The 11,973-nt window shown below is 36.2% G+C and overlaps 3 protein-coding genes and 1 long non-coding RNA gene across 4 annotated transcripts; 3 read left to right on the top strand and 1 right to left on the bottom strand.

The window, feature by feature from the left end:
• The first annotated feature begins 1,864 nt into the window (after window positions 1–1,864).
• LOC17895052 (WAT1-related protein At1g70260) lies at window positions 1,865–4,154 on the top strand. The gene is made up of 7 exons (XM_006302351.2): window positions 1,865–2,134; window positions 2,228–2,290; window positions 2,799–2,915; window positions 2,996–3,251; window positions 3,341–3,499; window positions 3,658–3,809; window positions 3,909–4,154. The coding sequence occupies exons 1-7, from the start codon at window positions 1,935–1,937 to the stop codon at window positions 4,087–4,089; spliced, it is 1,128 nt and encodes a 375-aa protein (XP_006302413.1). The 5' UTR covers window positions 1,865–1,934; the 3' UTR covers window positions 4,090–4,154.
• Window positions 4,155–5,925: 1,771 nt separating this feature from the next.
• On the bottom strand, window positions 5,926–7,662 carry LOC111831944 (protein ALTERED XYLOGLUCAN 4). Its single transcript, XM_023787625.1, has 2 exons — window positions 7,369–7,662; window positions 5,926–7,284 (listed from the first exon to the last, which is right to left on the bottom strand). The coding sequence occupies exons 1-2, from the start codon at window positions 7,559–7,561 to the stop codon at window positions 6,212–6,214; spliced, it is 1,266 nt and encodes a 421-aa protein (XP_023643393.1). The 5' UTR covers window positions 7,562–7,662; the 3' UTR covers window positions 5,926–6,211.
• Window positions 6,983–7,852, top strand: LOC17896482. The gene is made up of 4 exons (XR_002835013.1): window positions 6,983–7,077; window positions 7,176–7,242; window positions 7,358–7,488; window positions 7,693–7,852. It is a non-coding gene; the product is annotated as an uncharacterized LOC17896482 (long non-coding RNA).
• A 2,210-nt stretch (window positions 7,853–10,062) lies between these two features.
• LOC17894871 lies at window positions 10,063–11,973 on the top strand. Its single transcript, XM_023787971.1, has 5 exons — window positions 10,063–10,265; window positions 10,400–10,562; window positions 10,644–10,712; window positions 11,475–11,598; window positions 11,673–11,973. Exons 1-5 carry the CDS (start codon window positions 10,106–10,108, stop codon window positions 11,712–11,714), a joined length of 558 nt encoding a protein of 185 aa, XP_023643739.1. The 5' UTR covers window positions 10,063–10,105; the 3' UTR covers window positions 11,715–11,973.

Raw genomic sequence — 11,973 nt, 5'->3', positions numbered from 1 at the left:
AAAGGCTAAGAGCCATCATAACCTAACATTTTTGTTGGATGAATATGAATCCACTAACCATTACAGTATCAAAAAACTTGGAGTCTAACGTAGGGGTTGACAAGAAATGACACCTTCCCTCCCAATTCTTTTTTCCCCCAAAATATCATCAAGTCATCTATTTTATCATTACTCCATTTTGGACCCCATACATCTTTATATTTTCTTGACGTGGGTCCTTGATCAACCTCAGCCAAGAGTAGACAAATCTCTTGGGCCATTGTATAAATTAATATGCAGATCGCAATTATAGGATTTTACGTTGCATATGTCAGCAAAAATGCCTTGTCGTTTCTTTTTGGTTTTTTGCGGTTAAAATATTACTTCACGTTCAATGGTAGTCTTTTGAAGAAAAAATCTGTGCTCGCCAATTGTAATTGTAAAATTGGTTGTTTAGTAGAAGTTAAGCTAGTCTCCCACGATTCGTATTCACAGTTTTAATTAGGGTCGTCGTTACAATGTAATCCATTGTGTAAGTGTAACTACTATCATTAGAATATATGAAAACATTATAATATTGGTTTATTTAAGCCTTGTGTTTAGTGTTATACCACGTCTATGGCGGCGTAAATCGGAGTTAAAGGTTAGTTTCATTATTAATAAAAAAGTTGATTTTACAAGGTTATTAATTAGTTGAGAGTTTTTTTTTCGAAAGTGAGTATACATTCTTTTAGGACTTAAAGGTGGTTTCATTGTTTTTGTAGAAAAAGTTGTTTTTACAAGGGTACTAAAATTAATTAGTTGAGAGTTCTGTTTTTGAAAATATCAATGAGAAATTTAAGAGAGTAGAAGTGGTTGAGAAAACTTTAAAATGAAGTAGACACCCCTAAAACATGAAGGCAAGTGTATTCTTGAGAGAAGTTGGATTTTTCACTCCAACTTGAGCTGCTTGAGTCATTGAGTTGTGTAGCTGGCAATGGTGGCCTGGAAAGTGTCTAAATCCGACCGTGGTGAGCATAGAGACTTGCGAGATTTTCGCAGGAAGACGCAAGGAACAAAGCTTCAAATTTGCTGCAGAGTTACTCACCTTCATGACATTGTCCTCGTAAAAATATTTTTTCTAAGACCAATTAAGTATAACAGTGAACTCTGATAAGTTTGTATAAAAATTTTGGTTCTTGCAATTTATTGCTTTTTGTAACGCCAACAACATATCCATTTATAAATTCTATAGAAAATTGTTTATATCTAACAAAAGTTTAGGTTGAAACCTAAAGTAAATAACGTATGGTCTCCATTTGATCGCTGATTTAGTTGGCGTACGATCATAATTAATTAAGTCTGACGATGTATCAGGAGAACCCACGTACCAAATCATGCATTCTAACTTATAATTTATATGCGTGAAATCACTTATAAGACGAAAAATACGACGTAAGTACATAAAAAATATAAAAGGAAATGAACTATAAACAGCATCACACTATTTGGATTTATGTTTGAAGTTGAACACATTCTGATAAGTAAAAAAAAAAAAGAAGTTATATATGACGTTAGCATCTCGCCCTTAGTGCAATGGTGGAGTCACTCGTGTAGCTACATCACGTTTGTAAAGTAGCTTCACCGCTTCGTGAAAGGTTATATCTGAAAAATAGATAATGATAAATAAAAATAAATGTATGATAATTCTTCCCTGTCCTATATATGATTAGAGGAATTAAACCAATAATTTCGTATCTCCAATAGCATTTGAGGATCTCTCTAGCTCCCTCTCTCTCTCTCTCTCTCTCTCTCTCTCTCTCTCTCTCTCTCTCTCTCTCTCTCTCTCTCTCTCTCTCTCTCTCTCTCTCTCTCTCTCTCTCTCTCTCTCTCTCTCTATCTAATCTTTATTTTCCTATATACTTGGAGCTAGGAGACATCGTGCCGTTTTTATTTGAAAGCCTAGAGGGAGAGAGATGGAGTTGAAAGTTAGAAGGGATGAGTTCGTGCCGTTTGTGGCAATGGCGATAATGGAAGCATGCACTATTGCTCTAACGATTATGGCAAAAACAGCGTTGACGGGAGGGATGAGTCCTTTTGTGTTCGTTGTTTACACAAATGCTTTTGGATCTATTCTTCTTCTGCCTTTTTCTTTCTTCTTTCACCGGAATGATAGGTCAGTTCACGTTCCATATATACTTATAGTTACTCCTCACTAATCAATCGTCTTGTTTGTTGTCTGATTTGTTGTTTATGATAACACTTGCAGAACTGAACAATCTATCTTCTCTTGGCCACTTCTCGTTCGTGTTTTCTTTCTAGGCTTCACCGGGTGGGTGCATCATTCATCTCTCTTTATAATAAGTTCATGTTTTCTTTAGAAATCTATCGTATAGATTTTAGGACTCAGACCAGATTCTTTCTCACGAATATTGTATTTTGCAATAACAATAACTTAGGTGTGGTCCATGTTTCGAAAAATCTATACGTCCTGTGCCAACCACTAATTTGTTTGATGAATATTCTATGACATGGATTTGCAACGTCATCTATCGAAAAGAAACAAAACTGCGTGCCGTTTACTAGGTTTTAAAAGAAACAACTAGGCTATAATATGTTCTCTTGTTTTCCACATCGTGACGTTTCTTTGTGAGCGGCATATACCACACACCATGTTTTATTTTTGTTATTAAAATAGAATTTTAAAAACTTGTGTGCCGTATGTTTGGTCACTTGCGAGCACACACGCATTTGCATGCATTCTGAACGTACTTAAAATGTTATTCATGCAAGCACATATGCACTGATTAATTATATTGCAACGTTTTAAATATGTGAAGGGTATTTATGTTCCAAAACTTGGCATTTGTGGGACTAAGCTTCAGCTCACCTATAGTCGTATGTGCTATGGGGTTGCAAATCCCTACATTCTCCTTCCTGCTCTCTATTCTTCTCGGGTAAGCCACATCTCATCACCATTTATAAATCTCCATATTAGTGATATGTACGTCAACAATAACCATATATGCATTTATAGAAAGAGCAAGTTGGATTGGAGAAACACGAGTACGAGGGCTAAAGTGATGGGAGCAATAATCTCATTAAGTGGAGCTTTTGTTGAAGAGTTGTACAAAGGTCCCTTCATAAGACCAGCTTCGACTGCTTCCCCAACTCGCTTTCTCAAATCAATCCCCAAACTTATGGTCTACTACAACCTCCCCGACAATTGGTTTCTCGGCTGTATCTTTTTGGCCGCCGCTGTTTTTTCTATCTCCCTCTTCAATGTTGTTCAGGTACTAAACTATCCATTACTGAAACCATCGTTATGCTTATGCATTATAATTAGTTTTGAGGTAAATTTTTTCTTGTCCTTGGCATGCAGACAGGGACGGTAAAAAAGTATCCACATGTAATGAAAGTGGCTTCATTTTACAGCATAGTAGGGACGATCCAGTGTCTAATATTCTCGTTATTTATGGAAAGAGACCTAAGTGCATGGAAGATCCAGCCTAACTTCGACCTCTACCTCATTATCGCCACGGTAATTGACTATATATATATATATATATATATTTTCTCTTTTTCAATAACATGCATTCTATACAAGGTTTGAATCCAACTATCCAAGTAGCGATATAAGGATGAAATACACAAATTCTCTATCGTAACTAACGTGTCTAATATTGGTGACTAACTCAGGGAACATTCGGAAGTGTAATACGAACAAGTGTACACGTAAAGTGCACCCAAATGAAAGGACCTTATTACGTGCCATTATTCAAACCCTTTGGTATCTTTTGGGCTACACTTTTTGGCACCAGCTTCTTCGTAAACAGCCTTCACTACGGCAGGTACGTTGAAATATTCATTAATCATCCTAAATACTAATTATTTAATTAGCATGCATATGCATGAGTATATATTAAGTATTTGTTGGTGCATGGGTGCAGTGTGTTAGGAGCAGCCATAGGTGGTGTGGGATACTACACAGTGTCTTGGGGACAGTTGAAGGAAACCGAAGAAAAACAAAATCCAAACCGAGAAACAAAATCCATCAAAACGATTCATCATCACGAAGAAGATGAAAACAAAGTTCCATTGCTTACTAATCAGGATGATAGTCCTGTGTGAATTTTGTATTATATATTTTTTTTAAGAAGAAACGAGGGTTCATATATTTTTGGCCCCTTTCCTCTTTTGGTGGCGTGAATAAGAAGAAATGCGCGCGTGTGATGAGTGTGCATGTGTTAAGTGGTCTGTGTCAATGGGAGGATTGCTGAAGTAGGCTTTTTGGTCCGAATAGCAAAACCTACCCCAATGTATATACATGTCTTTGAATATCTCTAGAGCTCTTTTTTGTGTTTCTATGTAATGAATAATCTTCGCATCAGTGATCAACTGTTGTATTCAAGCTTTAATTCTATTGTAAAAATCCATTACTGAAATTACATATTGCGCAAAAGAAAACTCATATGATTAGTTGATTACTATATATTCTCGATAAGAAAACTTATACATATACAGTACTTTAAGCTTCATAAGTTTTTCATTTATAATCAATCGGTAACGATCCGATTATTTATCTTACTTTCGATGTATAAATAATTAGATCCTAACAATTTTTCTTGATGGCTACATAGTACTGGTACAATTTTTTTTATACATAGATTATAAATGTGAGTGGAAAAACAAAACAGTTTAAACTTTACGAAAGACTCTACGAATCAAAGTATCAAACTCTTTCTGGTTCCTATCAATCTCGATGTGGAGGAGAGATATGATTCTACTACATGCCATGCCTATAAATGGGCTAGTTACACTAGTGTGTCATATGAGGCCATAGAAGGAGACAAATTGATATTTAGATGAGTTCTGGCTGCAAATTGGACACAAGTGATCAGCCTAATACGAAGCTGTTGTAGTACTTAAAGCCCATACGAATATGTGCAATATTATTGTGGTAAAGCCCATACGAGTGTGCAATGATATATAACTTTTTAGGATGGACAAACTCACAAACCTCACTCACAAAATCTGTCCTTTGGGAAATCATTATAGTCGAATTATATCACTTTGGTCCATATTACGACGGGCAACAAAAAGAAGATATGTTAAATCCGAAATTTTTTAGTTGCAAAAATAGATCAATCTCTTTGGTCCATTGTCATCATTCAAACCAAAACTACCTTGGAAACGATTTTGATTTGATATATTAATTAGTACGACTTATTTAGCAGCAACGTTTTTGGAACAACATAAGTTCCAAACATAATTTAGTGGAGAAAAAGGCAAAGACGAAGAGATACTCGAAAGAGGAAGGAGCAAAAAGAATAAAACAGCTGGGTAAAAAGTTAAAACCTAAAGGTCCTTTGTCTTTGCTTAATAAAAAAAAATTAAACCCCTTCAGTCCTTCACGCTTGATACAATGAAGATTCTCTTCTTCTTTAAAAAGACAAACTATTTTCTACTGCAAGACAAAAAAAAAAAAACATATGCTGTAAATAAAAGACAAAAATTGATAATAACACATCTCTGGGTCTTACTCTTAGACAAAAAAAAATGCGCTGCACTGCACAAATACAAAACCCAAGAAATGCCTGCAAAATTGGATACAGAGAACATTACAAAATGTTCTTTTAATTCATTGTGCCCATCCCTTTTTGGCCAGTTGCCACTTGCTTTGCTTTCCACAAAGGCCTCATCTTATAAGTTAGTCAAGTCGCGAACCAATACAGCAAGTAATAATGTAATATAGGTCAAATACTATATTCTTTCTTAACAATGTTCTTGGCGATGGCATCATTAGTCAACACTACAATTTTTTTGTTCCTAGACCGGTCCATCATATATACAACTGGAATTCTAATCAATGATCTATACGCATGATCATAGTGACAGCTATCTACGCCCTAATATAATAGAAGAGGCATGCTCGTGAGTCGTGGCTATTGTACATAGACAGTTTAAGGCATAATAATTGAAAGATTCCAATCCAAAAAATAAAAGTTACATGACATGGAACTATGGAACTTTGTACTCCTCTATCGTTTCTGAAGAACGGAAGAAATAAGCAACAAAAAGGAAAGTATGATCCATGTGTGTTTATGTTTCGATCGTATCTAAAATTCAAGAAAAGAAACTATACCTAGCTATACTTTATGAAATCCCGAAAAAAATGATTACACCTTTTGTCATATGCGTTGTAAATGAATGATGATGTCATAGGATCACTTCCACAATCATGGTTCATGATTTAAACCCTCCATCGCCGCAACACCTCGATCATAATCTCGTTCCACGTGTCGACTGGTCCGGGGAGACACCAGTGGAGACAATCATTATGAACTCTCTCCGGTACACCGTTCTTGAACGGGAACGGGTACATGTACGGACCAGGATGTCCGTCTGGTCTCAACACCGACATTGCCGTCACGTCTAACGCCTCTAACCTCACTTCAGACGCCGCTGCTTTGGCTGCCGTAAACTCCTCCATCTCTATTTGCCGCATATCCAAGTCCAAACCTTCTAGAGCCTTCTCTTCGTACGGCTCTGTCATGTTACAAGCACCAAGGCTGTCCCAAGGCCGGCCTTCGAAATGTGACGGCGAAAACGTCGTCAAGATTACCTCACGACGACTTCCGGCAACCGCCTTCAACGTTGTTCTAATCGCTTTTCTAAACACATCGTAAAACCCTATCTCGGTACAGTTGCTTGTTTCACAAGAATGGCATCCCAAAACAGAGCCAGACTCGTAATAAACCGCCGGATGCAGAAACCAATGCCCTACTGAGACAACGACCGTATCAATACGTTCTAAATCATTGCCCCATCTCTCATCCACGCGGTCTAGGTGCAATACATTGTGGTCCAAGCTTCCCGATTTCTCTAAACCGGCCACCAAAAACGGGGACCAGTAAACCGAGACCGTGACGTTGTGAGATTCGAAACGCCATCTTCTGAATTTATTGTCTTCTCCATTTCTATACACAAGATCAGGGCTAGAGACGGTAGAGAGCAAGCACATAAGAGACTCAAGCTGGTTTCTAGCCATGGAGTCGCCGATGAAAGCTAGATGCTTGTCTCTCATAAGATCAAGAAACCGGTTAGCGTCGAATCTTGGTATATCGCATTGGTTCGGTTTCCATTTCCAATAAAGATAACCGGAATCAGGTCTACCATGGCGGAAACAGTTCTGACCATCCTTGATTGTTCCACAGGTTGAACCATTGTAGAGTGGACCAGTCTCGTCCCTGACCCATTTCCCTTGCGTATAATCGCATAAAGGTTCGTCCTTTACACGATCAAAGCTCTCTTGAGTTTCTTCTTCTGCAGATTTAGACAACAGTTCTAAAGTTTAAAAACCATTGTGTTTGCATACACACAAACAATATTGGATAAGTTCGATGTTACCTTGAGAAGAAGAAGAAGAGAAGCTGGTGATCACAACGTGAGCTGAAGAGTCTTGGAGAGAGGTGTCATCAATGGAGGAGGAGAAAGGATTATTAAAACAGAGTCGAAACAGAGCTAATGGTATAAAAGCTAAGACTAAGAAAACTATAATCTTCCTATGACTCAGACAATTTTGTTGCTCTTTCAATCCCATTTCAGGATCATAGAAACAAAACCTTTATGCTTCTTCTTCTTTCTTTTGATTATTGATAATGGTGGTCTTGTTTGTTTATAAGTATATGTCACATCGTTTTTTTGGTGGTTGTTCTTGTTTTATGTGGGAAGAGACGAGACGAAAGGACGAGTGGTTCGATGGTTTTGGACCAGTGGGATGTAAATATTTTATTCAAATCTTTTTAATTATTAATCTATCCATGTCAATGCTGTTGTTGTTATGCTTAATTTTCAATATTTTCCACATGATATTGTATTATTCATACAGTTGTAAAATAGGTTCTTTTCTTTACTTTATTGCCTAAACAAATTCTAAAATACTAGTCTACCGCATATGAATATATGCCAAAATTTAGTTTTTGTTTTTGACACAAGACTCCACTTAATTCTGAGTTATTGTTGTTTAATTTTTGCAATAGGTAATGAATTGATATGGTTTGTTATAATGAACCTTTGATGTTATTAGATATATATATTGAAATTGTTATAAGTTTGTGGTGGCTTGTGGTGGAGGAGGCAAGTTGCTGCCTTTGATCAGTGAGTGGCCAGTGTGAAAATGGCCAGACTCTGATGGCTTTTATACCCTGGAAATGACGAAATAGCCCTTGATGCGGTGCCTCAGTTCTGATCTTTGTTCTTTGCGCTTGTCAGGGTATAATTGTCAATTTGTCAGTGTGTGCACTGGAAAATTAGGAATTGTCCAAGTCAACATGACAACGTGCCACGATGAAAAAAAAAAAGATTTTATTAGGTTTTAACTCTTAACTAATCCTAGAATAAGGTGTCGACACGTAAGTAAGTACAATGTAGATCAAAGATTCAATTGTTTCTAAGGAATTTTATTGATTTTTTTTGTTAAGGAATTTATTTGAAGTCTAAATCATTCGTAATTATATTACCAAAAAGAAAATTAAAGCATTCGTAATTATTTATAACTTATGCTGAATAAATACATAACAACGATATTATCAAAAGAAAGCAAAAGAAAAAAATCACTGATAGATGAAAATTAGTAAAGTATGAGACTTGACACAATTTGTTAAAAAGAAGTGGAAACATTTGTACGGTTTCAACGATTTGGTGGCACCTAGTCAACGCAGAGATGATTTTACCCACTAACGTGTAATGATTTTCAATCATTTTTACTTGACGGTGAAAATTCTGAGAGACAGAGCAATATTAAATTATTTTCTTAAAGTAACTTGGCAAAGGTGTGTTGTTTTCTAAAATATTGGGTAAATGTGGAAAGAAACAATTATTAACTCTAACTTTTAAACCAAGAGTTTGTAAGATAACAAGTGTCCGCTACATTTTAATACAGTAAATATTATTATATAGGGGTGGAAGCAAAAGCATTATAATGTGAAAAACCCATGTGGAAGATGGACTCAAATAACATGTGATGGTATATGAAAGATGTGTTAATAAGTTTGCAATGAGTGGTTCGACTTGTTGTCTTCATCCCCCGTTAACTTCGGTCCATATTCCTTTCTTCCATGTGCCCTCCTCTCTTTCCCGACCATTTATAATTGTTGTTAGCCAAAGCAGTCATCTTTTCTACTAATCTCATCCTTTTTTTTTTTTTTTGTTTTATCGTGTCTTTAAGATTGTAAAATAAATCCATTGTATAGATGTTCACTACTTGAATAAACTCATCATAAATACCCAAAGATAGGGTTTGATTTATATTTTTTTTTTTCACATCGATTTCAAACATATTTGTCTAATGTTGATGTTTTTTGGAAAATAACTAATTTTTACAAGCCAATATAGAACCGATTTTACAAAGTTTACACCCTTTTTATGTGACTGGTAAAGAAAGAAATTTTTTTGTATGCATTATTATGTGACTTTTACACAACCAAGAAGTTGTTGTTAGATAACTTTAAATAATTAATTGAAATTTAATATTTTTTAATTTCAATAAAATCTAGTGAAGATTTAGAACCAACATTCAAGACTGACATTGAGAGAATTTGAATTTTTTTAGAAAAAAGTAGTGACAGAGGAGGAGATAATGGTGATGTAGTAGTTCACCAGCTTCCCATTTCCCTTTTTGACAAATATAACAATGATTTGTTTAATTCATGTCACATGGACCACTTCCATCTTATTCCTCTTCCTATAATATTTAGCTTAAACATCTTATTAACTAACTTAATTTTTATTATTATCAAAAGATAGTAGAAAATTTCATTTTTTTTTGTAGGAAAAATAATATGCAAAGTTTATAAAACTCAATAGTAAACTGGTCTATAATTAACTTTAGGTTGAATAATTCAGTGAAGTACATGTAACAATCGCTCTTAAACCAAATTCTAATTGGGCTATTCGATTTATTAGGCCTGGTAATAGTAACGATCCAGGGTGGTAGTTTTATATGGGCCTATATAGTTGAGTGCAGAAGCCCATTTACGGTTATAGTTTGTTATTCTCCCATTTTGGCGTGAAGCCGAAGATATTTTTCAACCGTCACTTTTTAAAACCCGCGATTTAGAAACCACCGGAGAGTTTGTTCGCCGCCATGAAACCAGCAAGTGGTACGGTGGCTAAACAAGGCGATGGAGGAGGAGAAGGCAAGAAATTCGCGTTGGGGAATGTATACACTGTCAAGTTGACCACCGGAGACGTGTTCAATGGAATCGTCTTGGGATATGATTCTAATCCCAACATCGTCATGTTCGATATCCTTTTTTCGAAATCAGTACTCGTATCTCGTAGTTTCTCATCTCTGCTAGTTCTTTCTTATTGATTTCATCATCTTTTGTTTGTTTTCGCACTTGGATTTTGCGGTTTCCTTGACAGATTAGTGATTTACAAGAAGGAACGAAGCCTAAACCTCTGGATTCGAAGACCTTACGGATGGTGAATGCGAATTTCATAACCGAGCTGACGAGTCTGGGGAGAGTTAAGGATCCGCTCGCTAAAAGGCCTTCGACTAGTCTTGATGAACTCGAACAGAAAGAAGTTAATGTCATTAGGTGACAATTGCTGCAATTTTGTTGTGTAATCGCTATGATTGTTGCGAATTTTTCTCTGAATTTGATTGATGTATTTTGCAGGGACATCGAGAAAATTGGTTTTGGTGTTACAGCAGAGGCGCAGAAGATCTTTGACGCGATTTCTAAGACGTATGGGTCTTTTTGGTCCTTTGTATTGAGTTGATAATGATACTTATGTTGTACAATCGAACCTTGTCATGGATTAGGCTAGTTCTTGTGTGAAGAAGTTCTTGGTTTAGCCTGGATTGGTTACAGTTTCACTGCTCTACTGTTTTGTGCATTGTTTCTGGTTGCAACGAGGTCAGATGCTTGCTTATTTAAGCAGCTGTGAATTCTTTAGTTTCTGAATCTGGAGTCAAGAGATGCAAGCTCTTTGGGACTATATATTTGCTCTATGGTCGATTGTGTCTTTAGCCTTGCTTCGGTTGTTGCTGCTGAATGCCTTTAAATCAGCATCAAAGCCCAGATGTTTACTAGAGTTTTCATTCTGGTCATGGCATTGTGTTTTTATTGCTTGTGGTTTCTAGAAGATGCAAGCTTGTTTGGACTCTATATTTGTTCTATGGTCGACTTTATCTTTAGCCTTGCTTCAGTTGTTGTTAGCTATCAAATCACAAGTATATACTAGTGTTTTACTAGTCATGGCACTTCTGAAATAACAAAATGTGATAATGGAGTAGAATTGTCATAGAAAGTAAGCAGGTAATTTTTGCTACCGTTCGGTGAGTTTGCTTATATTAAATGTGGCTACTTATGTTGTGTAGCTTTCTTCGTTTAGCAGTTAAGAACTGGTTGTGACAACTGATTGTATGCTTCTGCTGATAATCATTCTATTGATTTTGCTACATGAACTCTTTTTGATTGAATGTTATGTGATGCTGCATTCTCCAGGCTTCCTACAAGGTGGGTAAACAAAGACATTCTCGTAATGGGAGAAGTGTTTATTCGAAGCCCTTATTATCCTGATTGTGTCGATGGAGGAACCCGTGCTGCCAATGATCGAGTAAAGACCGTGGTAAGTGTCGATACCAAGTAATAAATTGTAATATTTGCGTTCTCACGTGATATTAATACAGTTTTGTGTCACAGCTGAAGCAGGAGAGAAAGAAGTTGCAACTCAGTGACACATAAGGCCATTGAAGGAGTTGTTTAATGAACACACAGTAGAAAAGTAAGTCACTACTGTCCCCGAGAAGTGTACCTAGACCTGATACCATGTGTAAATTCGCTTCAGGATAAGAAGATTAGAGATTTTTGTATTGCAGAGATTGAATTGTGGTGTTGACAAGAACACAGAGATTGTCAGAGTTTTCCTCTGTATATCAAATCTGAACCAAAACATGATTAGTGACATATTCACTGATTAAAAGGTCAACATTCACATTTTCTA

Source organism: Capsella rubella, unplaced genomic scaffold (genome assembly GCF_000375325.1).
Source record: "Capsella rubella cultivar Monte Gargano unplaced genomic scaffold, Caprub1_0 scaffold_2, whole genome shotgun sequence".
Taxonomy (NCBI): domain Eukaryota; kingdom Viridiplantae; phylum Streptophyta; class Magnoliopsida; order Brassicales; family Brassicaceae; genus Capsella; species Capsella rubella.
The sequence above is the reverse complement of the archived record's forward strand: the minus strand, read 5'-3'. Positions and strand labels throughout refer to the sequence as shown.

Excerpts from the sequence above, each read along its gene's own strand:
- LOC111831944 (XM_023787625.1), bottom strand. The coding sequence starts at position 7,561 with ATGGGATTGAAAGAGCAACAAAATTGTCTGAGTCATAGGAAGATTATA. Across the intron at positions 7,285-7,368 it reads CTCTTCTTCTTCTTCTCAAG|AAGAAGAAACTCAAGAGAGC; the intron begins GTAACATCGAAC and ends CTAAATCTGCAG.
- LOC17895052 (XM_006302351.2), top strand. The coding sequence starts at position 1,935 with ATGGAGTTGAAAGTTAGAAGGGATGAGTTCGTGCCGTTTGTGGCAATG. Across the intron at positions 2,135-2,227 it reads TTCTTTCACCGGAATGATAG|AACTGAACAATCTATCTTCT; the intron begins GTCAGTTCACGT and ends TAACACTTGCAG. Across the intron at positions 2,291-2,798 it reads TTCTTTCTAGGCTTCACCGG|GGTATTTATGTTCCAAAACT; the intron begins GTGGGTGCATCA and ends AAATATGTGAAG.
- LOC17894871 (XM_023787971.1), top strand. The coding sequence starts at position 10,106 with ATGAAACCAGCAAGTGGTACGGTGGCTAAACAAGGCGATGGAGGAGGA. Across the intron at positions 10,266-10,399 it reads TCCCAACATCGTCATGTTCG|AAGAAGGAACGAAGCCTAAA; the intron begins ATATCCTTTTTT and ends TTAGTGATTTAC. Across the intron at positions 11,599-11,672 it reads ATGATCGAGTAAAGACCGTG|CTGAAGCAGGAGAGAAAGAA; the intron begins GTAAGTGTCGAT and ends TTTGTGTCACAG.